This window comes from Lutra lutra, chromosome 6 (genome assembly GCF_902655055.1).
Source record: "Lutra lutra chromosome 6, mLutLut1.2, whole genome shotgun sequence".
Taxonomy (NCBI): domain Eukaryota; kingdom Metazoa; phylum Chordata; class Mammalia; order Carnivora; family Mustelidae; genus Lutra; species Lutra lutra.
The window spans coordinates 122,985,115-123,012,342 of NC_062283.1; the positions used below are offsets into that span (position 1 = coordinate 122,985,115).

Sequence of the window (27,228 nt, forward strand, 5' to 3'; positions counted from 1 at the left end):
TCTAACCCAGCAACGTGGAAACTGCTGAAACCATTCCAGCTGTGGATTAGCAGGCAGTCAAGCATCCATCTGCTCTGTGTGAATCAAGAGAAAGCAAACAAGCATTCTTACAGCTAAAGTCATATTCAAACCCCATAATATCTTATAGGAACACATATATATGTATGTATATCTATTTGTATCTGCATCTCTATTTATCTACCTATCTCTTCAATAATAGGCAATCACATACTGTCAGCTAAATTAACCAAATTCCTTGATTTACTTTGCATTTCCTGGTGCTTTAAACATCGAAAACAAAGAACATGTTCAGAGGTTATAAAGTATAGCTCTTTTTCTTAATTGAAGTATAATTGACATACAATATCCTATTAGTCTCAGATGTACATCATAGTGATTTGATATTTTCATACATTATGAAATGATCCCCATGGTAAGTCTAGCTACCATCTGTCACCATACAAAGTTATTACAATATCACTGACTACATTCCCAATGCTGTATGTTACATCCCCATGACTTCTTTATTTTGTAACTAGAAGTTTGTACCACTTAATCCCCTTCACCTATTTTGCCTGACCCCCTAACCTTCTTATGCCTGCTGTTAACCAACAGTTACCCCATATCTATGAGTTTGCTTCTGTTTTGTTTATTTTTGTTTTTTAGATTCTACATGTAAGTGAAATCATATGGTATTTGTCTTTCTGTCTTATTTCACTTAGCATAATGCCCTCTGGGTCCATCTATGTTGTCGCAAATGGCAAGAAAACTTTAAGCTTTTAAATATGATATTCATATGGGGCAATTAACTCTAAATTAAACTTCTAGAGTACAGCATGACATTACATTAGGCATACACACATTCCCAGAATCTCAAATATAGCAACCAACTACTTATTTCAAAAAGTAAGCCTGTTTAATCAGTTTCTAAGCAAGTGTTACATAAAGGATCTGTGGCCTTTAATTTCACTTAGCTTTATTTTACTGGTACACTGATGTAATAAATATCTGTGGACCTCTGCCTTCTCAAAAAGGAAAGAACCACACTGCTTATGGTTTACCAGGAGCAGTTTTGAATTTGACTGGATTCTTTTTTTTTTTTTTTTTAAAAGATTTTATTTATTTATCTGACAGAGAGATCACAAGCAGGCAGAGAGGCAGGCAGAGAGAGAGGAGGAAGCAGGCTCCCTGCTGAGCAGAGAGCCCGATGCGGGGCTCGATCCCAGGACTCTGAGATCATGACCTGAGCCGAAGGCAGCGGCTTAACCCACTGAGCCACCCAGGCGCCCCTTGACTGGATTCTTATTAGCTGTTTATTAATGAACCTCCCAGCACTTCAACATGTCCATAATGTAATGATGACTGATGTTTACAACGACAGCTCTAGGTCTCTAAAAGATCTTTATGGGTCTTCTCAATCATCAAAGAAAAAATTTTTTTGGCAACGTTCTAAGAGTATTTTACAGCATTTCAGTTCTTTGAATACTGAAGTTCATGACATATATTTAGAGATTTTATTTAAAAATATATTTCAAGTAATCATTACACCATATTTCCAGTCAACAACAACAATCCACTTTGCTTTTAAGCTCTAGTCCGGTATTACCCACATCACTTTTCCTCCGATTTCAGTTGCTTTCACTGGTTACTTCAATGTCTTACTGATTCCTTCCTCTCTTGCTTCCCTTCCTCCTTCACTGATTAAAACAGTCAAAGTAATTCAAGGTTACAACACCTCTGTGCTTTTCAGCACAGCGAAGAAATACACTGCCAAGTCGGTCAATGTTTCTCCAAGACAGTTTGTTCATCTGTCAGTAGAAGACACCTGTTTGGTATTTGTCTTACAAATTTGCTGACACTGTTTAATAAATAACAGAAAATACCTACAAAGATGGTATTAAGGACCTAAATCTAATAAGTTGAAGCTGTATATATGGAAAATTCTCCTTTGCCCATGGAAATACTTTACAACTGAGACGATCATGCTTCTGCCAAACTGTATTATTCCTCTGAATTACATACAAAATAATGAATAGAACATAAGAACATGTAGAATTTTATGTATCTGAGGAGCATGACACTTGGAAATCTCCCTTAACTCCCAGTTTTTCATTTTGTGTGTTTTTTTTTTTTTTAAAGAAAAGTGAGTTCTAACTTTCTGACATAATCAAATTTCTGAGACATGCTTATATTCTATTGGACTGTCAGCTGGAAAACATTGTAAAGCAAGTGGAGTGCTTTTTTAGGATAATGTAATGTTAAAATAAAATGCAGATGGTATGACTGCTACTATTATAATAAAGACCATATCTGTGGCATTTTATTTGGTAGTAACAACAAAATTTTTCAGAATACATGTAAGCATGAAATGTTTTTTCATCATTTCTTTGGGTTAAGAAATCGAAAGATATGCAGCTTACAATGCATCACTGGAAAAAAAATCTTCTAGGCTTCTGCCATATGTAATAGTTCAGCATAAAAATATTCATTTTAATCTTTCTCACAGTGGGAAGACTACAGTTTTCTAAGAATTACTAAGCACTAGTTAGATCTTTTTCTTGGCAGGATCTTTTTGAAACTCTTGAGCTAGTGAGTACGTGATCCTCTATCATATGACAAGGCAAGCACGAATATCTCAGTACTAGAAGGTACATACAGGGCTGTGTACGACAAATCAAAACAAAAACACTTGTTCACGGATTCGCTTTCAAAAAACTGAAGTTTATATTTAAGTGATTGTAAATTATTTATTCCTAAAGAGACAGTTTTGGTCTTTTTGGAAAAGTTTTCCAGTTTTCTCTTTCTCTTTCTTTCTTACTTTTTTGCCATTATAAATAACACTGTGATGAACATCTGTGTACATGTATCTTAACAACATACTTGTTTCTTTAGGATAGATTCCTACAGATCGAATCACAATACCAGGGAGCAGAAAATTCTTGAAGACTTTCTTTTTGTTCACTTTGACAGATACTATCAAATTTCTTTCTAGAAAGACTGGGTCAATGAAAACTGTCCTCTTTTCACTTTATCATTGGCGCCACGGTTTTCTTTTTAAATTTTTAATTAAAAAAATAAAATATATTACTTCTTTATCATAACTTTATCATAACTGTAACAAATATTAAGACTTCAAAAATTTTATAGAGACATTCATATATTTTATACATTTATGTAGGCAAATCCATCTATTTCCTTTTGCAATTTCTTTAATTCCTTTATGCTTTTCTGGGTTTCTTCCCCTGTATCTCTTTGAAATTTTAACATTATTTTTGGCTTTAAACCTTAATCTGACTGAAACTTATTCTAATATATGCTATGAAATTAGAATCTAACTTTAATATTTTTCTAAAATGTTATACAATTTGCCCAACAATACTTGTTGAATAAATCATCCCTCAACCAATGCCTTTATGATGTTTTCTTTTTATTTGGATAGAGCTTCACACAAATAAATGAGTCTTGGTGAATGTGTGAAAATTGTTCTGGCCTAGCTGGGGTGGAGGTATTCCTGGCATATGGAATAGCATGAGCCCCATAAAGGAAAAGAGCAGTTGAAGATTAGAGGCTATCTGTATTCCAACCTACTCTGCAGCCAGACTCAGAACAATCTTGTATGGCATAGTAATGAATCTGAGTTTATCTTGTCATCTTTATCTTTTGAATAGATGAGGCCAATGGTGTTTGTCATATGTAGATATGATTTATATAAATGATAATTCATCAACTACTAGTGATTGTTGTATCAAAATATTAATGAAAGCTAGCACTAACAGATGTGAATGACTAAAGTTCCTAATTCAAAGAATTCAAATATCATATGGTAGGCAATGTATTAAGGCTTAACACACATTATTTTATTTAACCTTCTCCTTTATTTCACAGAGGAGCATGAAGCTTGGACAGATTAATTAACTAACCCAAGATCACATATTTAGAAAATGGTGGAGTCATGTTTGTGTGACTCTGAAGTCCATATTCTAAATAACTAGACTTTCATCATACTCCAGACATACTAGTACAACTTACACTTTCAAAACAGATAATATCAAACTATAATTACTTCTTAGACATAGGGCTATTCCCTTCCTAAAGGCAGGGACCATATCTTAATTATTACTCTCCTCTTGTACCTAACATGGTAGGTGCTAAATAAATACTTGTTGGTTACTGCTGAAGATATATATTTAAGACTATCTGTGGGACAGTAGTAAATACAGAACACATAAGTATCCAAAAAGAGAAAATGAAGGACAAGAGAAAGGCAACCAATAAGGGAGGCAAAGAAGAAACAGCAGTAAAAGAAGGAAGAGATTTAAAAAGTGCAGAGCAATAGAAAGAATGGACATTTATTTCCTCACTAGAAAATAAAATGAGGTAGATATATAAATATCACAAATTTTAATTTTTGAAAACCTGTATTTTAGAAATATCTGGACTCTAAATATGGTTCTCCTTCTTCAAATATCTGATTAAATAATGTAATATTTGCCTACTTATTCAGGAAGAGAAACTACTAAATATCCCAGCCCATTTTAGAGTTGGCATTACTAATGAACGAGATTAAATTGACCAGAGCTTTAACTGCAACTGAATGAAGAGACTTTTTCCAGATGAACATATGCCTAATAATATGACCAATTTGATTTGCCTGATTTTTCTCTCAGCCAGGATCCGAAAGGCTTCCTGGCTGTTTTACAGCTTTTTGCTTAGTCCCAAAAGAAAGAACATTTTTCTTATTAATATAGCTTCCTCACAGATTCAAGCCCAAGTTCCTAATTCAAAGAAGTGCTAATCCATTTGCAAAGCATCTTAGTGAGGAAGTAATCACCCAGCCATAATCACTATTACAAGTCATAATTACTTTATGAATTCTTTTAATTACTAAGTGGTTTTTAACAACTATAAATAGATGAGCATGCTTAGCAACACAGACATTGGTCTGGAAGCCAGGGTAATGTCTCATTAAAGAATTGTAGTGTTTTTCTATCTGGAGGTAGGATGATGTGGCAGTGGGGAATCATTACTTTTACAGACTTTGTCACTCCCCTGTGGTACACTAAAACCCAGAGCCGTGGCTTCTAGTAAAATATTAACCTTGGAGAGAAAGGAAGAAGAAACAAGGGAATAGGGGAGTAGAGGCAGGAGAAAACCCAGAAAATGACACTGCCATCAAGGAAACCAACATCTCATAAATGAATTTACCATATGTTATTTTGAAAAAAGCAATGATAAAACTTACTAACTACATGGTAGGGTAAGGGCAAAGCTGTACTTGGGATCCTCAGAGAAATAAGATTCTGTATTCTTCTATACTCCTCCAAACATTAATAAACGAATTAAGTTTCTTAGTGAATCCAATAAGGCCAGCCCTTATTGACAGAGAGGGAGACTAAGTGTTCTGAACCCTAAAGACATGTAAAACTACCTAGAGTATGACAGTTTTGAAGGCAAAACAAAAACAAAACACAAATAAGAAACATAAACTAAAACATAGCGCTGCACAAAAAAAATCTACCTTGATCAAGGTCAGATATGTTTGAACATGTGTCTTTTACCTTATCAGATCTTCACACTAATCCTGTGATGATAAGTACAGCAGGTAGAATTCCCCATTTTAATGAAAGAGGAAACCGAGATTAAGAAATTAAATGACCTGGGGGCACCTGGGTGGCTCAGTGGGTTAAAGCCTCTGCCTTCGGCTCAGGTCATGATCCCAGGGTCCTCGGATGGAGCCCTGCATCGGGCTCTCTGCTCAGCGGAGAGACTGCTTCCTTCTCTCTCTCTGCCTGCCCCTCTGCCTACTTGTGATCTCTGATCTGTCAAATAAATAAAATCTTGAAAAAAAAAAAAAAAGAAATTAAATGACCTGCCACTTACACAAAGAAGTTAAAATGGCCGTGCTGAGATTTGAACCCATGTTTCCTAGATGCAAATGCCATATTCATTCTACCACACTATGGCCCCTTGGTTTATTAATGGCCTTTGTTCACATTCACAGGTCTTTCCCCACTTCCTCAGTTTCAGCTGAGGACCTTGCTTCTTAGCTTATAAAAAAATTAAAGCAAACACAAGGGGATTTCCACATTATCCTACCACCTACTAACCTATACCCTAATACTCCATCTCCCTTTGGAGAAAAATACTCCTTTTCTCCCATTACAATGGATTAATTTGCTCTGCTACCTAAGGTCAATTTTTCCACTTAAACGCATTGATTCCTACTTCCCTTTTGTTTTCTTAAAGACTTTAGGCTTTCCTATAACACCATTTTTTACCTCGCTATAGGATCATTTTTATCTGCATACAAATATTCTATATCTTAAATTAAAAAAGGAAATTGATTTTACATCTCCCCTCCAGCTCCAAGTAAGAATTAGCTATATTTACTGTCTTCCCTTTCTTATAACTCAGTCTCTGAATCCTTTCAAATAAAATAAGGCTTTTCTCCATTACTCTGCTGAAATTAATCACTAAAGACATCTAGGATCTTTATCTTTTCAAGTCAAAGGAACAATCATAGCTCTCACCCACTCCTATCAACAATCTCTAACTCAGTTAATCACCATCCCCTTGAGATATTTTCCCCCCGCTTGGTTTCTAGGACCATTCACTCTCCTAGAGGTTTTCCTTCCACTTGTCATCCTTCATTTTCAGTCTTCTTTGCTGACCTATCTTCTCTCTCTCTCTCCAATCTCAACATGATCCAGAGCTCAATCCTCAGATCATTTTTCTTTTGTTTTTAATTTTAATTCTAGTATAGTTAACATACAGTGTTATATTAGTTTCAGGTATAAATATAGTGATTCAACACTTCCATACAACACTGGTGCTCATTACAAGAGCCCTCCTTAATCCCATCACCTATTTTACCCATCCTCCCACACACCCATCCTCGTCGGTTTGTTCTCTATAGTTAAGAGTCTATTTCTTGGTTTGTCTCATTTTTTTCTCCCTTTGTTTTGTTTCTTACATTTCACATATGAGTGAGATCATATGGTATTGTCTTTCTCTGACTGACTTATTTTGACTTACTTTGCTTAGCATTATACTCTCTAGCTGCACAGACTTTTTTTCAATACTCATTTCGCCCAATCTCACTCAACCTCAGGACTAAAATTTTGAATACCATCCCTATGCCAGTTACCAGCCCCCCCACGTAAATACAGACCCTGCCTTTTTTATCCAGTCTTCCCTACTTCAGTAAATGGTATTCTCTTTACCAAGTTGTTCAGGCCCAAAACCTTGCATTGTCTTTATTTCCTCTGTTTACTTATAATTAACCCATCGTTCTGTTGGTTCTATTTTCAAACATCCTGAGTCTAACTACTACTACTCATTTCAACTTCTGACCATTCTATCCAAGCCATTTTCTCTCACCTTGACTTTCAATCATTTCTCTACTACTTAACAACCATTTCTCTACTGAGAAGCCAGAGTTGTTTTTTCAGAACAAATAATATCACATCACTCTTTTGATCAAAACCCCTCCAATGGCTTCTCCCAACACTTAAGAGGACAAAATCCAGACTCCCTAGAGAGACGACAGATGACCTACCTCTTACATACCATGCCCGCCCAATGCTTGTTCTCTCAAACCACACTGGCTTCCCTGCTATTCTTTGAACCTGACAAGTATTTCCTGCTTGATGGCCTTTGCACATGCTTTTCCTTCTGCCTAGAAATTCTTTCCCAAGGCTTTCTCATGAGTTGGTTGCTCATGTTCCTCAGTTCTCTATTCAGATATCTGTGAAAAGCTTTCTTTAACTGTCCTGTATCTAGAACAGTCTCCTCTAGGTATCTGTAGACACTTGCTTGATTTTTAAAAAATCTCATTTGTATCTACTTTGTTATATTACATGTTTGATTACTTGTTTATTTACCAGCCAACTATGAATATAAGGCCCACGAGTACTGGAACTTCATCAAACTAGTCTGCTGCTATATTCTCCACGTGTGCACAGTCTGTATGTAATAAATATTATTATTAAATATAATAATAGCTTCTGTTTACTGAGTTTACTGTAAATGAGCAAAAGACTATTCTGTGCTTTACCTATATTAACTAATTTAATCCTCCCAGTAACTCCAAGAGGTGCTTATAGTGATGATATCACACAAGTCATATTTATGAATCATTCTGTACTTGGACTATTGGCTGTTTCCTTTAAAATAGGACTATGAAAAGAATTACTCAGAAGGATTAACTGACAAGAAACTTACTTGTGAGAAAATAATCAGAAGATATAAATCTCTATATAGACTAAATAATGGCTAAATGTATGAGGAATAGTGGTGGTTTGATAACCAATAAGTGAGTGAAAAAAATTATTTATTAAGTATAAGGAAATATAGCCAAATAAGAAATTGAGGAAGGGTAATTATGCTGTTTCCACTAAAAGCCCCCTAAGCTTGTGAAGTGGTGTTATTTGTAGAATAAAATTCAATAAACCAGGGAGATGGCTACATATAACTTACTTTTAAACATATATTAAGATATACTTTAATATACTTTACAACAGAGAATTCACAAAAGTTTAATCTCAAACTGTTAACATAGTTTTTTAAAAAAATATGTATTTTTAAGCATACAGTGATTCTATTGTTTTTCTACATTATTACATAGGGAACAAACCTGGCATGTTAGTTAATACAGAAGACTATTATGTCCCTCAGCACCAAGAAGCATGTCTATGATTATTTTTTCTTTTTAAAATTCCATGTTTCTATTTTTTAAACATTCATTTTTTAATTAACATATTATGTATTATTTGTTTCAGGGGTACAATTCTGTAAGTCATCAATCTTACACAATTCACAGTGCTCACCATAGGACATACCCTCCCCAATGCCCATCAACCAGCTCCCCATACTCCCCTCCCACCCAGCAATCCTGAAATTAAGAGTCTGTTATGGTTTGTCTCTAAAATAATGTAATATTGTGGACTCCACTTACACCAACTGGGGGGTTGGAAAAGAAATTACATGTTTAGTTTTTCTTTTGCTCTATTATACACAAGTGATACTGAAATATATTGAGTTGGCTCTAAGTACTGGAAATAATCACACTTATTTACCGACTTGGCAGCTCTGTGAGAATGAAAGGCAGGATATATTTTTATCTTAAACAATGTTTTGGCATTATTTGTATTTGGAAGATACTTAGAACAGGAACCATGAACCTTTTGGAAAATTTCTGATCACCATTATTGTGAGGAAGGAGCTAGCACTGATTTCTGAAACGTTCTACCTATTGAACCAATAGAATCCTAACAATAATTTTAGAGCACTTAATTGGGATTATATTAGAAACATTTTGAGCAGAAACCAATTTCTGGCATACGAAAACTGCATTTTAAAATATTTTATCCAATGTTCAAGTTTCCATTTATTCTTTACTTATTTTTAAAGTTTAAACAATGCTCTACTTACTCACAGAATGAATTGACAAATGGCTAAAATTTATAGGGAAGAGATTTCATTCCAGCAATAGCATAATCTTTGATGTTATTTTTATTTCCCCAATGTGATGGTATGTGTATCAATAATTTTTTTAAAGATTTTATTTATTTATTTGACAGAGGGAGAGAAAGTGAGCACGAGCAGGGAGAGTAGCAGGCAGAGGGAGAAGCAGGCTCCCTGCTGAGCAAGGAGCCCAATGTGGGACTCGATCCCAGCACCCTGGGATCATGATCTGAGCAGAAGGCAGACGCTTAACCAACTGAGCTACCGAGGCATCCCAATAATTCTTTTTTTTAAATTAAAGATTTATTTATTTATTTTGGAGAGAAATAGCTTACATACGTGCATGGGGAGAGAAGGAGAGGGAGAGAGAATCTCAAGCAGATTCCCCGCTGAGTGGAGCCTGATGGGGGGCTCGATGTTAGGATCCTGAGATCATGACCAGAGCCAAAACCAAGAGTTGGATGCTTAACTGATTGAACCACCCAGGCATCCTCGTATTAACAATTCTAATAGTTATGATATCTGATATCATTAGGTTAAGCAGGAATACCAATGATAAATATTTTCAAAATTAAATTAATGATGATTTCCTTTGCCAAAGGTTTTGTGATAGGGTTCCCTGAAAGGTGAACTACCTGGAGTTTTATAAACATAATTTATACAACACTATCGGAGATCATGACTTACATACCTCCTGCCTATAGGCCAGGCTGGTAATTCTGACTTTTTGGGGAGAGCAATATCAGCAACTCTTCTGCTCGGAATGCCATAAGTTGGACTAAACACTTCTCATGCATAAGTGAAGCTATATTAAGCAGCAATAGCCAAGAGATAGGTATTCAGCACAAGCTTGTTTTTATTAGAATCTTTGGGCTCCAGGACAAATTTCCTTGGGGCACCTGGGTGGCTCAGTGGGTTAAAGCCTCTGCCTTAGGTCTAGGTCACGATCCCAGCGTCCTGGGATCGAGCCCCGCATCGGGCTCTCTGCTCAGCGGGGAGCTTGCTTCCTCTTCTCTCTCTGCCTGCCTCTCTGCCTGCTTGTGATCTCTGTCTGCCATATAAATAAATAAAATCTTTAAAAAAAAAAAAGATATGGGTCTTCTATTTCTTTTGTATTCCCCAAAGTACACTGAGTATTAAATAGAGCACTTAGCAAATCTTAATAAATGCTGACAAACCAAAAGTATTTTTCATAGATAGCTTAGGCTGAGAAGGCTAATGGTATATTTTATGCACCTTGTGCTTTGTAAGTTTAAATAAAAGGGCAAAATAAGATGGAAGAAGATGAAAAAGAAAAGTACAAAATGGCAAAGGGAGAAACAAGGCATTTAAAAGGTTGCTGGAAAATATGAATTCTAATTCCAATTTTGCCCTTTTCCTATTGACAGCTGAGTTTTTTATATTATTTTTCCATACTGACTGTGTCATCTTGAGCAAGAATGGGTCTTTGGTTTTCGACAAAATGAGGAAGTTATATTAGGTGATAAAGAAAGAAATATCAAAGTTATTCATATTTTGATATATAAAATAATTTCTTAATTAACAGCTCTACTTAATCACAAACCATTAGATGCCTAATAATTGCCAGTTGTCATTCTGTGGGAGAAGTAAGAACAAAATAAAAAATGTAAAACAGGACAAATTTCAGGTAACATCATAAATATGTTTTATGCTCATCAGAACACAATCAGCTTAAAAATCTTAAAGTAATCTATTGATGCACAAAAGATATGTCTAGGACTGAGGTCTTTTACCAGGAAAATATTTCACTTTCTTCTGTGCTGAGGAGAGCTTCTATGTACAGAAAGCTAGGAAGAAGCTGAGAAATAATGGAGAAGAGGGAGTCTCAAGGGAAAGAGACCAAGAGAAGTAGAAAGATAACTTTTTTTCAAGACATTTGCCATCTGTGCCTCTCTAAAAGATGCCAGGCAGCTCCCCAGCCTGAGGGTTAGGGAAGCTCTTCTCACAAACCCTGGAAGATATCCCATTAGGTTTCCCCACCAGGAAGATAAAGAGTAGCAGATGGGATCCTGCAATTGTCAGGAGGTGATTTGGAAATGGAAGGCCACGAGGTTTGTGGTGTTCACTGTTACTCTGTTAACCTCTCCTTCCTTTCATTCTTCCTTTAATGAACTCTTTAATTTTGCATGTTGGGTCCCCTACTGATGCTATTCATATCTGCCTTGTCCTTTTTGTTTTGTTTTAAATTTCTCTTTTTAAAACAATATTGCTTATTTTTCCAATCTCATGTTTGAGGAAGATGTATTTGTAATTTTCTATCAAAAGATTTGTAGTTGTGCCCAAACAGGACAAACTTCAAGCATTAAAAATGCTCTGTTACTGAAAATGTTCTACACATGGGCAGAGCAAAGAATCTGTATGCCTTTAAAGAAAGCAGTACAGAGAACTGCCAAACCTGGAAATTTATGGACATATAAAAATCTTATTGCTCTGGTACTTTCTAAATTTGGAATGGTTCTATTTTATATTAACATATGAAACCCATTCTTTTAGTCAATATCCAAGGCTTTGCGAAAAAATAAGAATTTCACAACTTTTCAGATTGGATATTTGATATATAATCTCATGTTTCTGTGTAGTCACAAGAACCATAACAACTGAGTATATCTTTTAAAAATATTTATTGAAAATTCTAGAGACAGAATACATTTGGGGCATATTCTGCTTTCTTTCAAAGTTATTAATACGATAGCAAGCATATTCCTAAATCTGCTCAAATAAATTTTCCCTAACTTTGAAATCTTTTTATTTCTATTATGGTTTTAAAATAGGTTACCTTCTATAAGTTCACTGAACATATCAAATCATGATCCTTGTTTGCCATGACGACAGGCACTTTCTACTCTAGATGTGGGCTTTCAGTGCCAACATCATTAAGAGATTCTTTAAATTACTTTTTAAATGTCCTTTTCCCTCAGGATTTTCACTTATATCTAATTAGACTACTTACTCTATGCCATGTAATCCCTATTGCCAAAACTGCTAAATGCTTCAATAAGTAGGAGGAGGCCATCAATGGAGCAAGACAGATGTAATGTCACTGGTTAACAATAGAAGTGTGAAGCAGCTGCCTTAATTATGAAGCTTATTAATTCATGGTGTTAAAAAAAACTTGGCAAGAGTTCTTATAAAATAGCTAAACTTTCTAAATAGCATCATATCGTTTAAAACTTAAAATACATGTTTTCACTAAGAAATAGTGCAATAATTATTTTGTCACAGTAATTAACATCTGCGTTTAACATCTATAATTCTAAGTTACAAGGTCACACATGAGTTTAAAAGTAATTCTGTTTTTAAATTAACTTTTTGAAAATATATACCCTTATTCTTCTGTGCTTTAAAAATTTTTTACAGTTGGAATTAAAACACTGGGGAAGGATAAACTACATCTCGGAGAGGAAGTGAGGTAGAGAGAAGGAATTCTAAAGAACTACTCTCTATGTAACCTCATTAAATTTCAATTTTACTATGTGTATATTAATGTTTACCATGAAGCACTGTTTGAGGATTACAAACAATGTATATAAAATGTCTGGCATGTAGTAGGTGCTCAATAAAAGATAGCAGTATTTTTTAATAGATGCATTGGAAAGACAAAATTTAAACAAATGGGTTGCTATTATAGAATAAGATTGGTGAACAGAAATAGTCTCAGTACAGTCTTTGGCCTTGGAGCTTTTCACTGTCATTTAAAGGTAATGACAGCTGAAGATGTAAGCTAGAAACAATTCAATTTCTTAGGAAGAAGACAAATGAATAGAAATGAAATCTCAAAAGAGGTATTACTAAAGAAAAAAATTAGTGGAAGTGTATTTTCTTTTTCAGTTTGACTGAAATAAAAATTTATATGTAATGGAGTAACAACCAACAAAAATTAGTTCCTGGAAGTTTAACACACTGTCACGTTTAAAAAAAAAACAGGCAAAACTCCTCATATTACTTGGAAGGATGAAAATATTCCAAGTATCCAGTGGACCAAGAGAAAAACTCACGTAAATGCCACACAGGTCTAATTCTGATCCCTACCTTTTCTGGTCTGTAAAGGAATGATCACCATCTATCCCACCAAATCTGACAGTTTCTCTTTGTCTTTTAATTCTTCAGTAGTTTTATCATTAATAAATTCATTCCAGTCCTTTCTGAATCTATATATTTGGCATGTGTGTGTGTGTGTATGCTTATACACACATACTCTCTCTCTTGCATGTTTGTCAGTAATGTTCACTATTCTATCTCCTGCCCTTACAAAGAGCCTCACACATATTAGGTACAAAATAAATATTTTTTGCAAGAATTAGTATATGGTCTGTGGGTAGAAATATGACTGACAGAATTTAATATAGACCAATGTAGAGCGTAATGTATTAAGGATAAAATATATACATTATGCATACTTCATTTTATGCATAAGATATTTCTTTTTTTTTTTTTTTAAAGATTATTTATTTATTTATTTGACAGAGAGAGATCACAAGTAGATGGAGAGGCAGGCAGAGAGAGAGAGGGAAGCAGGATCTCTGCCGAGCAGAGAACCCGATGCAGGACTCGATCCCAGGACCCTGAGATCATGACCTGAGCCGAAGGCAGCGGCTTAACCCACTGAGCCACCCAGGCGCCCCTTTCTTTTTCTTTTTAAAAGATATTTATTTCTCAAGACAATTTCACTTAGTTTAGCTTCTTATTGGGAAGAGTTTAGTTTTCAACTTTAAACTCAGAAATTTCCTGTTTGTCCATCCTTTGGTCAAAAGGATGATTACCGTCAATATAACACCATTCTGCAAAATAACAGTCTGACCCCAACCATTCTACTGATAGAAGAAAAAGAACAGAATTCAGAAGACGTTATATATGACCTTAATGTTTTTTTTTTTTTTTTTAAACTCAAACCTGACAACCTTCTATGAACACTGGAAGAGGGAAGTCTATAGTGCCAAAAAACACTGTATAAGGAAGCATGTCATAAAATGACCTGATTTTATTTTTGAAAGAAAATAAACTGTCTGGCAAATATTATAAAGGCACTAAAACTGCATCCTTACTGAAAAAGAAATTCAGAAAAGTTGACAGTGATATGCAAAATGACCTTATAAATAAACAATAGGAATTCTAATTCATTTAAGTAAAGGAAAAACAACTCTATAGCTAACTATGAGATTTTAAATACATAATCTTTTCTATAGGGAAAAAGATCTATAAACAGTTATTAGTTATCAGTTATGAATACATAAAATCAAGAGATTATCACTTGAAACTATGATGTTAAATGAAGAGAAATAATATATTTATGTATTTTTAAATGTCTGGTGAAAGTGAATCAATGTCTTAATATTCTTTTTTCTACTATGGTTGGTTATGGTGAAAATGAAATCAGTGTCTTAATATTCTTTTTTCTTTTTATGATTGGTTACCTTCTAGTTTTTTTTCCTCTATGCCAGGTATAATAAATCACATTGCAACAATGAGAACCTCAAAGAAAATCTTAATGAATACACTTTCTACACCATCATTAATACCAAAGGAAAGAAAAAAAGTTAAATATGTAACCTAAGATAAAATGAGAAAACTTCATTCACTGCCAAAATAAACTGATGGAAATATTAGAGTAAGTTCAAAGTAATACTCAAGAGAATAGAAGCCTTTCAGTTATGATCTCAGGAATACTAAAAATTCATTAAAAAATAATATATTAATAAAAAGTTTAAAGATGACTTTAGAAACATCAATGACTATCTTTATAAAAGGAGATGCTGGCAGTGAATGGGTTCTAATATTGAATTTTTCAAAACTATAATGTGACATGATTAAGCATCATAATAACAAAACAATAATAATGAAAATAGGCCTTTGAAACTAACGACACTCCTTTTGGTTTTCTTTGCCCTGTTGTGTTTATCATCCTGTTCTCCATAGCTCCTGTCTGGCTGCTTTTTTCTCCTTGTTTCAAAACCACAAGAAGATTAATACCCATTTTTGGAGGTGAGAGTAAAGATAATGAGGCTATGTGAATCATTTAGGAATATTTAGGGTGGTAACAGCGAACATTAAAAAAACAATACTTTTCAGCAACAGAATGAATTCTAGAAATTGCACTGTAATTACTTCAAATCCAATCTTGCTTTACTATTGAATATTTCTTTGTTACTTATACACATATGTTCTCTAGTGAATGGAAAGATTTTTCTACACAAGAAATTAATAAAACAGTGGTACCTGCAGATCTTCTTGTCAATATGTGTCCCACAGTTCTAAAGCCCCAATATCCTCATTCAAAAACCAGTATCACTGAGATATTACAGACTTAGATGCTAGGTAGCACAGGGTGAGTTTCCTAGACTAAACACATAGGATGAAGAGATGACATCATTGTTGCTGTGAAAATTATTACAGGTACCCCAAATCATATCCATATAAATACACTGTTGAGTTTATCTTACATATATTTGCAGATGATATTTTTTTTAATCACAAGAACTGACTTTATTTTAATAAAAATAAACCATGAGGTCAGTGTAACTGGTTTTATGGTGTAATGGTGGAAAGAAGCAGACTGCTGAAAGGAAACAGGCAGACCTCTTGTTCTGACCAACGCCTTTTCAGAGAAGACTGAAGAGGATAACAGCCTAATTCTCTTGATACTGGATATATTTTTGGGTCTTTTTTTGGGGGGGCATAGAGGGATATGGAGTGTAATAGGCATATGGTTTTCACAAACCTTTACAAACAATGTACATCCAGTCTTTTTTTCCCCCCATGGACTAGAAGGACAAATATCGCTAAAATGTCTATACTACCCAAAGTAATACGCGTACTTAATGCAATTCCTACCAAAATAGTACTAGCATTTTTCACAGAGCTGAAACAAAGTCCTAAAATTTGTGTGGAACCACATAAGACCCCGAATAGCCAAAGCAATCTTGGAAAAGAAGAGCAAAGCTGGAGGCATCACAATTCTGGACTTCAAGCTCTATTACAAAGCTGTCATCATCAAGACAGTATGGCACTGGCACAAAACAGATGCACAGATCAATGGAACAGAATAGAAAACCTAGACATGGACCCACAACTCTATTTTAGATTTTAGACAAATCAGGAAAAAATATTCAATGGAAAAATATTCAATGGAAAAAAGATGGTCTCTTCAACAAATGCTGTTGGGAAAACTGGATAGCAACATGCTGAAGAATGAAACTGGACCTTTTTTTTACACCACACACAAAAATAAATTAAAAATGGATGAAAGACCTAAATGTGATGCAGGGAACCATCAAAATTCTAGAGGAGAACATAGGCAGTAACCTCTCTGACACACTGATACACTAGACTATATAACTCCTTACTAGACACATCTCCAGAGCCAAAGGAAACAAAAGCAAGAATTATTGGGACTCCTACAAGATAAAAATCTTCTGCACAGCAAAGGAAATAATCAACCAAACTAAAAGGCAACCCATGGAATGGAAGATATCTGCAAATACGATCTTGGGATGGTATCCAAAATGTGCGTCCAGGATCTAGTCTTAACATGTAGCTCTTACCTCAATATCTTCCACTTCAGTTTGTGTATATGTGTGTGTGTGTGTGTGTGTGTAACATGAGAGGCAGCACAGGACAGTGGTTAAGAACCCATGGACTCCGGGAAGCAAACTGAGGGTTTTAGAAGGAAGAGGGCGTGGGGGATGGGTGAGCCTGGTGATGGTATTAAGGAGGGCACTGATTGCACAGAGCACTGGGTGTTATACGCAAACAATGAATCATGGAACACTACAACAAAAACTAATGACGTACTGCAGGATGACTAACATAACACAATAAAAAACAAAACAAAATAAAAAACAACCAAAAAACCCCACCCATACTTGGGCTGCGAGACTGCAGCCATTAAGTATTGACTTAATGTGCAACCTTAGATTAGTTAACCTGTAAAAGGGGAATAATAATGGGATGTTATCAATACAAAATGAATGGTTATTCTTAGAATTAAATGAGTTTATTGATGTAAAGTTCCTAGAATAGTGCTTAGCACAGGAAAAGTGCTCAAAGATGTTAGCTTTTATTACATGTGTTCCCAAGGTAGGCATATATTTTTAAATATTAGATTAGACAAATATATCAAGGTAGGTAAATATGAAAGGAAAATTATATTCTTAAATCTAGTTTAAAATACTGGTTTAAAATACTTGCCCAAATTAATTAACCATGAATTTACTGTCTCCCACCCAGATAAATCCTATTTTTATGACTCTCCAACTAAGAAATAATAAAAACCTCATTCTTAGGGAACTAAAAATTCTTATTTTTTTATACTTGTTATTTCAGAAACGAATTTTTAATTTTATAAAAAAGTTTTTGATAGCGGCATCATATACTTTAATTCTCTACTCTTTTCTTTAAAGCAAATAACAGAACTGACGACTACAACAGGATCCATCCATCAATTCATTAACAAATTATTTTCTGACTCACTATAATGTACTTGGCCTTATGTTGCATACAAAATCTACAAACCAGCTTCTCAAAGGAAAAACACAAAAAATTGGAAACTGTGAATGGGATATTGAAGCCATTGAGAATGATAAGCAAAGGAGGTAAGGAAAAAGCTAGTAAGTGAACTATCTCAACATCAATGAATGTGTAAGAGAAGGACTTTAAAGACATTATAAGTCCAATGGTTCTTAACTTTTTAAAATAATACCAATGAGCCTGAGGAATAAGATAACATGTAGTATTCATTTATAACACATGTATTGACTAATGTGCTAACAAGGTTTTGTAGTAATTAAATTTAAATTGTTCTTGTTTTTACCCTGTAATAAATACGGTTGTAAAAATACAAATTTTCGAAGGGGGAAAAGGGTGGGAGTTGAACATCTTTTTTGCCAATAAGTAAATCTAAGAGATCTTAATTGTGTGTCCCTATGGACACACATCATAGATTCAAAAAGAATGACTCAAAAGAAGCAGTAAGAAAGCTTTCAATTATAATTCACAGAAGTTATTACGTTGAAGGATAAGGTGATCACCTGGCTGCTGAAGATAGCCCAGTTTATACCTATTATCCTAACTTAAATATTAATAGTGATCCATTCCATTCTCAGAAGTACCCAAGTTTGGATAATAAATTATGTGGGAAACTTGGTCCAAATATAAAGACTTTATAAATAGTTTCTGCCAAATTTCTAGACGCACTGGCTGGCAGCAATATAAGACCCAAATTAAAAGAGAAGGTATGAAATATGTAGGATATAATCTCTTTATATGAAAAAGCAATGCAGTAATATCATGAAACTCACACTCAAAATTGAAAGCAATTCTTCGGTACCGCATTCAGGTTTCAAACGCTCTTTGAACATTTTAACTGTTTGGTGCTTCAAATAGTAGTAAGAGGCAATTCGGCCATATGTCAGAGGCTCAATGCTCCGATTATCCTATTTCAAAAAGAAAGATAAAATGACAAATAAAAAATACAATAGAAGCACATGCATTCATAAAATTAATAGTTCTTACTGCAGGTTGCTATTGCAACAATTTTGTTCAAATTTTCAGTTATCATTAGAACAAAAGCCCTACTGTTAAAAAGCTGGACAATCTTTTCACTTGGAATGTACAGGACTGAGTCATACCTCTCCAATTTCAATACAGTAGGAATGTTCCAATTCAACCAGAGACTTCTCAACCAGACTGGACAGAAATTTGTTCACAGAATCATGGCTCACATCACTCAAATTGTAGTAACTAGAAAATAAGGAAGGTCATTATTTGTTTCAAGATTGTTTCTACTAAAATTAGCATTTCAATTTATCATTCTATTTTTTTCAGGATTTCAAAGAACAATTACACTTATGGCAAATCAAAGAAGTAATACAACTGCCAACTGCCAGTTTCACTGTACAGATCAAAATTCCCATACTAAGATTTGTGGACACCAATGAACAATGAGAATATGTTAAAATATGTAGGATAAGCAGATAAAATTCAGCATCACATTAAAAGGATATAACTTTCCAGTGTTAAAACTGGCATGATTTCACTTTATACCTCCTACAGCAAACTAAACTTGCACACTAGATTTAGAAATAGAAGCATATTATATATTATATATAATTCCCTTCTATATACAAAAACCCATCCTCAGTAACTTTAATAAAACTCAAAGAACTATTGACTTGGGTAGCAGATGAATTCTTTTAGGACATTTAGTCATTTATTGTTCTCCAAATGCTTAATAAGTACATGTCACCCTAAATATTGGAAGGGACATCATCACACTAACAATAAAGCATTTGAACTAAGCTTCTATATACAAAGAATACACATGTTCAACTCTGTATATTTTCTGAGTAAAGGCTGAAGGACATGCAATTCACCTAAATGCTCCTTCCTCTATGTTCAAAAATGTCTTGCCAAATATCTAAGATTGCTAGGAATCTGTGTCTGGGAACCGATTCAGAGGGTGACAGAATAATCCCACGTCATAGCAGCTCTCTAATTCCTGGTGGTGAATCCTGTATCTTGGTCAGCATAGAGAATTATATGTCCTATTTCCATCCAAATCAAGTAACACGAATGTAAAGTGACCTCAGAACAGACTCATCCCTGAAACCCCAGCACAAGGGTTGTACTTCTGCACAGGACTAGAAAGGAGATAGTCCTGGTCTGGGAAGCAAGTGCTAACAATCTCAATGGGAGAAACCTAAAGGAAACCACAACAGGCCAAGTATGGTGACTTTTTTTTTTTTTTTTTCTTTCTTCAAAGGGAAAGATTTGGGGTCAGTATACTGCAAAAATTTATTTAAAAATACACAAAATAGGATGGGACACTTGGGTGGCTCAGTGGGTTAGGCCTCTGCCTTTGGCTCAGGTCATGATCTCAAGGTCCTGGGATCAAGTCCTGCATCAGGCTCTCTGCTCGGTGGGGAGTCTGCTTCCCCCCGCCTCTCTCTGCTGCCTCTCTGCTTACTTGTGATCTCTCTCTCTGTCAAATAAATAAATAAAATCTTAAAAAAATAAAAATACACAAAATAGGACTTAAATGATGACATAATATGCTTTCAATAGAAAGAGATACAATAGGGGCGCCTGGGTGGCTCAGTGGGTTAAGCCTCTGCCTTCAGCTCAGGTCATGATTTCAGGGTCCTGGGATCGAGCCCCGCATAGGGCTCTCTGCTTAGTGGGGAGCCTGCTTCCCCCTCTCTCTCTGCCTGCCTCTCTGCCTACTTGTGATCTCTCTCTCTCTCCTCTCACATAAATTAAAAAAAAAAAAAAAAGAAAGAGATACAATATACTTTCAATAGAAAGAGATGTTTGCACAAATAGCTAGGTATACCAATATGAGAGTCTCCACTGAGTAAGGATTAATAACAGACTATTTACTTGGGAAAGTAACTGTAAACCATAATTACATGCTGATGATTTTAATTTTCACAAAAGAGAAATATTTTTCATTTTTATCTGCAGAGAAATTATTGCCTTTCCTGGAAAAATTCTTGTCACAGACCAAAATAAAGCAGTATTTATCAATGAACAGATAAATAAGTACTGAAACCAGTGCTATTGTTAATTTAAACAAAATGTACAAACTTTCATCTAACTAGGCAGATAAAGTGAAAAAACCAGCATTAGAAACCATTAGAAAATATTTCCTTTATCCTGAAAAATGAGTAAAATAAGTATTAGTTAGAATAATGTATTCTGCTATCAAAGGTGAAACTAAAAATTCTGGACATTCAACACCCCATAAGCGATTTCTAAAGCCATTCCAAATTAATAGTGATACTTGTTGTCTTTCATTTTTTTCCAACAAATGGAATTTATCAGCCAAACGTTCTCCAACAGAAGTGTTTATATTTCACATTCTTTTGGTTTGCTAAATCTATAAAATTTCCAACACTATTTTCAGCTGTCTAGATTAATATACAGTTGATAAAATTATTCCTAAATTGAAATAAAAAACTGAAAATGTGCTCAGGAACTGAGTAAGTAGAATTTCTAGAGCAAGAATCAAATAATTCTTTATGCAATTAAAATTACAGAAGGAAAACATTTTGAAAATAATTTACCATGAAAAACAAAAAGTTAAAATACCATTTTTGCCTAAAAATTTACAAGGCCATTTGAAAAGAAAAAGATCTCATGGATGCTGCTACTAATTACCATAAGCCTTTACCCTCTAAATATTAACTGAATGACAATTTTACCATTTTTTACTTTAACAAATTTAGTATACTGACAAGTAACATTTAAAACCATCTATGATAAAAACTGCCCTTCAAAAATTATGAATTTTTAAAATATTTACAAGGAATATTCTGATGGGCTAATACCCGTTCTAATGGAAGTTTTTAAGATTAATCTGTAGCTTTTATTCAGATAAAGCACAGTCAGGATAAACATTTCTTAAACATTTAAAATAAGTTGCAAAAATGAAAAAAAAGCAATTAAAGTTATGTCTCTCAGATTACAACAAATTATTTGATGACCACATTACACATACTCTAACTTGCTAAAAACTAACACAGTTTTTTAAAAATAACTTAAAAAATTTCCAGGTATTTCCTCTTAATATGGTTGTTCTTTTCTAATGTGCTCACCAACACTCTCACACTTGACTTGCCTAAGAGAAGAAATGCAAAAATTCAATTTAAGTAATTGGATTGACATTCAATTAACTCAGTATCAATACTTTTATCCTCATGGAATCTGGGGGTAATCCAGAATCTTTTTTTTTTTTTTTAAAAGATTTTATTTATTTATTTTGACAGAGAGAGAGATCACAAGCAGGCAGAGAGGCAGGCAGAGAGAGGGGAGGAAGCAGGCTCCCTGCAGAGCAGAGAGCCCGATGCGGGGCTTGATCCCAGGACCCTGAGATCATGACCTGAGCCGAAGGCAGCGGCTTAACCACTGAGCCACCCAGGCGCCCCGGTAATCCAGAATCTTAAAAAAAATCCTAAAATTTTTCACTTCAGGTATCCTGGCATATGTAAATGATAACTTTTATTTATTTTTAGAAAGTGATAACTTTTAAAAATAGAAAATGCTAGGTAGAATATTACATTCAAGAATAGGAAAATCTCAGTCATTAAAAGACTTGTCTTCTATACACCCTACACAAACACTAAAATGCGTAATTTTGGTTGTAATGTAACTTCACTGATTTATACTACTATTCTTTGCTAATATTTGACCTAAGTTTACTTACATTTCCAAGTTCTTATAAAAGTTAGATTTGCTATGTCTTAATTAGATATATAATTTCTAAGACACTGTAAAATAAACTAAATGTAAATGGAATTACTGTCTAGGTCACATCAAATTTTGAGAGATAATATACTCTGACAGTTTTCTGTGAATAAACAATGGAGTTTATATTTAATGATCTTCATTAGAATTATATGGCTTTTGCTTCTACTGCATGAACTTTTCAGTCACTGGGTAATTTCTGGCCTAAATAATTATAAGCATTTAGCTTAAAACATTATATATCATTAATTTCAATAATCACTTTACTAACTTGAAAAAGCAAGCAGCAGCTAAATAAAAAGGTCTGTTTTCACATTGCACTCTCCACAGTACAAAATTTACAATTTACTGGTTATTAAAACAGAAATATTACACAACTGTTTAATTACAGACAAAGGATACAATGTAGTTTCAATGCTCACTGCATTGGATCATCAAGTCATTATCTTCTCTCTGCCATAAACAGACAGCCTACCTTTTTGTCAGCATGCTATTTCATTTATTTCACAGAGAAACCCAGTTTCACAATAATTGACTTGTCAGAAGCTCTAATTTATGAGGCTGAGCTCTGTAAGATTTCTCTATATTGGACTCAACCTGCACACAAGCAGGGTTGAATATTTACAATGCTGTTAACAGGTGCTGAGTTGTTTAATGATTCTAATAGCCAGAAGCGTACTGAGAAAGCCAGCGGGATCACAATTACAGGCTGTTTGAACACAACAATTACTAGTCCCCTGGGAGGTGTGAAAGTCAAAGGCAGTTTGATACTGACAGCATCTAGCACATGGGCTAGACAAGCTAACTTCTATTAGCAGTCTATTGGGAAAAAGTCATAACAAACCTCTCCCTCTCGTAAAAATTTACAAAGTTCATTAAATTCAAACAATCCAAAAGGTAAAACTTTAAAAAAATTATCTTTAAAAGATCTCATCAAAGGACAAACGGGAAAACCACACGTGAAACCTCAAGTTATCTTTTGGCAACGTTAATAAGGATGAAATTTTGCTGGTTGGGAATGAAAGAGATTTTATTGTAATCGAAAACATAGATAAAGTTACACCAAACAGTCTGGATTTAATGTGAATAGTGGCAGCCATTTCCTGTTTCGTTATTGTAAACCTGGCCAGAGATCTTGCTGGGAAATTTTTCATCTGTCTTGAAATGCTGCAGCTATAACTGTCAGTACTGGGAAGTCATTTGTTACAGCACCATGTTTTTTTATGTTCAGATTATGCAGCAGTAATAATGACACAAATAATGAAAGTGGTTGCAGGGACAGCTGAAACTACCACAACATTTTTTGTCCCAGAAATGTTTAAAAGCTTTCTCAGGGGAAAACAGAGAGTAAAACTGAACATACAAATTGAATCCAGAACTCAATTTGGAATATATTATATTTCATGATGCATCAGTACATGTGTTTATATACATTCGAACACACTAATGTAATGTGTGTCTACATACATATTTATGCATATAAATAAATATCTTTATATGCATGTGCATATATTTGCATATATATATATACATATCACACATGCAGGAGACTATAAGCAGACACACAGAGAACAATCCAGGAACAGTGGCAGGATCTTTGTCAACATAAGTTCTACTTTTGGCGGTGGTGTGCTGGGGGTACTTTACAGTAGTAGTATGATTAAATAAAGGGGGCTGGAGAATTTGGTCATATTTACTATCTAGGTGAGACTGTATTTTGAAAGTGGTCTTTGGGACGCCTGGGTGGCTCAGTTGGTTGGACGAAAGTGGTCTTTATCTTTTCTATTTTAAATAAACCTCAATTTCTCATTGTAACACACACACACGCATTTATATAAGCCTGTCCCACCCACCCAAAAGTCACACCTCAATTTGTGAACTGAATAATATGGAGTGTTAAAGATAAATTAAAAGTACACATCAAAATAAAAAAAAATAATTTTATAATAAATTTAATAAATAAAATTAAATATATAAATTAAAACTACCCTTCATTTGAGACAATGATTTTAGCTTCCTTGAAACTTCTAATAGATCTAAAAATAAGTAGGAAAAATTTACCAATTTCCTGAACTCTTGTGCCTTTCTTTGCTTCCGGATTATGGAACAGGTGATTTTTAACACAGAAAAAGATAAAATCACGGGACAGTCAGAAAGAAAATTGTAGAGCTTCACTATAACAGAAGTTTTAAGTAAAATACATAAATCATTAAAATTGATTTAGGCACATGTTCTCATTTTTGTCCAGATGTAAAGGTATAGATATTAAAACTGAATTTTTTTTTTTTTTTGCATCACATGAACAAAGTCTGTATGGTATGGTTTCCATAAAGAACACATTTTCCAGCATAGCACTGGAAGAAGTGGAGCGGGAGTGGGATTATTTGGGTTCTGGACCTGATAATGAGCCTGGGATGGAGATTGTGGCCCCTGGAGCTAGAGAGCCCAAAGAATTCCAGTGCTGCCTCTGTTACTCAGGAGCTTTGTGCTGATGGGCAAGTTGCTCAATCTCCCTGTGTTTCAGTCCCTTCATCTGTAAAATGGGGATCATAATGATACTAAATGAGTCAGGCTCTTAAATCAATAACTCAAGTTTAATAAATTATAAATAATGATAGTATATGTTTTTGTTTCTCATATTATTAATTTCACTTTTTACCTTTATAAATTCCCTTCTCATATTTGTGTTTTGCTAATGTTCATCTAGTTCCTAGAGATGAATGCTTATTTTGTTTTCAAGCATTCATGCTATCTTGTAGATGGTCTAAAGAGATGAATACTCCTTGGAATTGTGCTGTGTCTGAAATTCACTGACTTTGTTATGTATTACTTTTATTTTCTTATAGCTCTAGTCTATACCTTTAAAATAAATTTTCACCTTCCACTAGAATAAGAATAGTTAAATCCCAAGTAGGTAGATTGCCTTTGCCATCCTTTTCTTGTTTATTTCTGGTATTACTGTATTATATTCAGGGAATGTAGCCTTATGATCACTATGTTTTGAAATACACTGAGTTGTTCTGTGTGGTCTGGTGCATGTTACATTTTTATAAATAAATTTTGATGAGTGTTTAGAAGAAGACTTATTCTTTGTAGGAGGAGAATTATAAAGATACATACACATTTTCAAAGATACTATTATTCAAATCCTGTTTTACGAAGTACTTTTTAATCTCTCTTTGGAATGCTGATTTCCAAAAGAGATGTGTTCAAGTCTCTCCACATGATTATAATTTAGTTAACATCTTGAATTTCTATCAGTTTTTGCTTTCTGTATTTTGATGCTATGTTTTTAGTTACTTAAAAATTTGTAAACTACTATACTTATTTAGTGATTGTGCTTGCTATCAATATAAACCATTCTTCTTTGTCCTTTTTAAAAAGTATTTCTTTGCCTTGAATTTCATTTTCTCTGATTTTAATTCTGCAACTGTTGCTTTCTCTTTGTTATTGTCCTTCATATCTTCTTTCAATCCTTAACTTTCAACTTTTTAATATCACTTTGATTTGATGTTTCTTACAAATCATGTTTACCCGGATTTAAAATAATTGAATCTGAGAATTTGTCTTTCAACAGTTTAGCTTAAATTATTTTTAACATTTAAGATTATAATTGACCAGACTTATGTAATGAATAGATCCTGTCAGTCCTCTGCTCAAAACCCCATAATGGTTCTTATATCATGGATAATGAAAGTCAGTCTTTCCCATGGTCTCTCAAGTCTCACATGACTGGTACAACCACCAATCCCCTAAGTCCCTAATCTCATCTCCTGCTACTGTTTACCCCTCATTCATTCTGCATCAGCTACAACTTCTCCTTTTTTTTTTTTTTCCTCATCAGCTACAACTTCTCTTTTCCATACCTTGCAAACACCAGACATGCATGCCTTAGAACTTCTCCTGTTCTCTTGGTCTGAAATGTTTTCCCTAGATACCATCTGGTCAAACTTCTTATCCCTTTCAAGTCTTTATAAAGTCAGCACTTAAAGAAAAAATACAGCATTATTAACTATAGTCACCATGCTGTAGATTACAGCATTTATCTTATAACTGGAAATTTGTACCTTTTGACCAACATCTTCCCATTTCCCTCTTTAGCACCTTTAATTAGGCCCACTCTGTCTCCATATTTAATACTATAATCCTCCCTCTCTGCTCACTTGGTCTCCTAGTCTTCGGTACCACATTCTTTTTTTCAAAGCACTCATAGCCTTCTAACCTAACATTCTTTTTTTCCTTTTCAAGTTTTTACTTGAATTCCAGTTAGTTAACATACAATGTAATATTAGTTTCAGGTATAGAATTCAGTGAGTCATCATTTATATACAACATCTAGTGATCATTAAAACAAGTGCCCTCCTTAATACCCTTCACCCATTTAGACCTTACCCCCTGCCCCCACTGCCCATCTCTCCTTCAGTAATCCTCAGTTTGTTCTCTATGGTTAAGAGTCCATTTCATAATTTGACCCTCTTTTTTCCTTTTTCCCCCTATGTTCAT

The 27,228-nt window shown here is 34.2% G+C and overlaps 1 protein-coding gene across 2 annotated transcripts in view; it reads right to left on the minus strand.

The window, feature by feature from the left end:
- Nucleotides 1-27,228, minus strand: part of ASCC3 (activating signal cointegrator 1 complex subunit 3) — a 338,650-nt gene that overhangs the window by 54,383 nt on the left and 257,039 nt on the right. For both annotated transcript variants that reach the window (XM_047732576.1, XM_047732575.1), the window contains exons 35-36: nucleotides 19,110-19,221; nucleotides 18,780-18,914 (exon numbers count right to left, since the gene is read on the minus strand). In XM_047732576.1, the coding sequence (XP_047588532.1) occupies nucleotides 18,780-18,914; nucleotides 19,110-19,221 (247 nt within the window). The remainder of the gene's footprint in view (nucleotides 1-18,779; nucleotides 18,915-19,109; nucleotides 19,222-27,228) is intronic.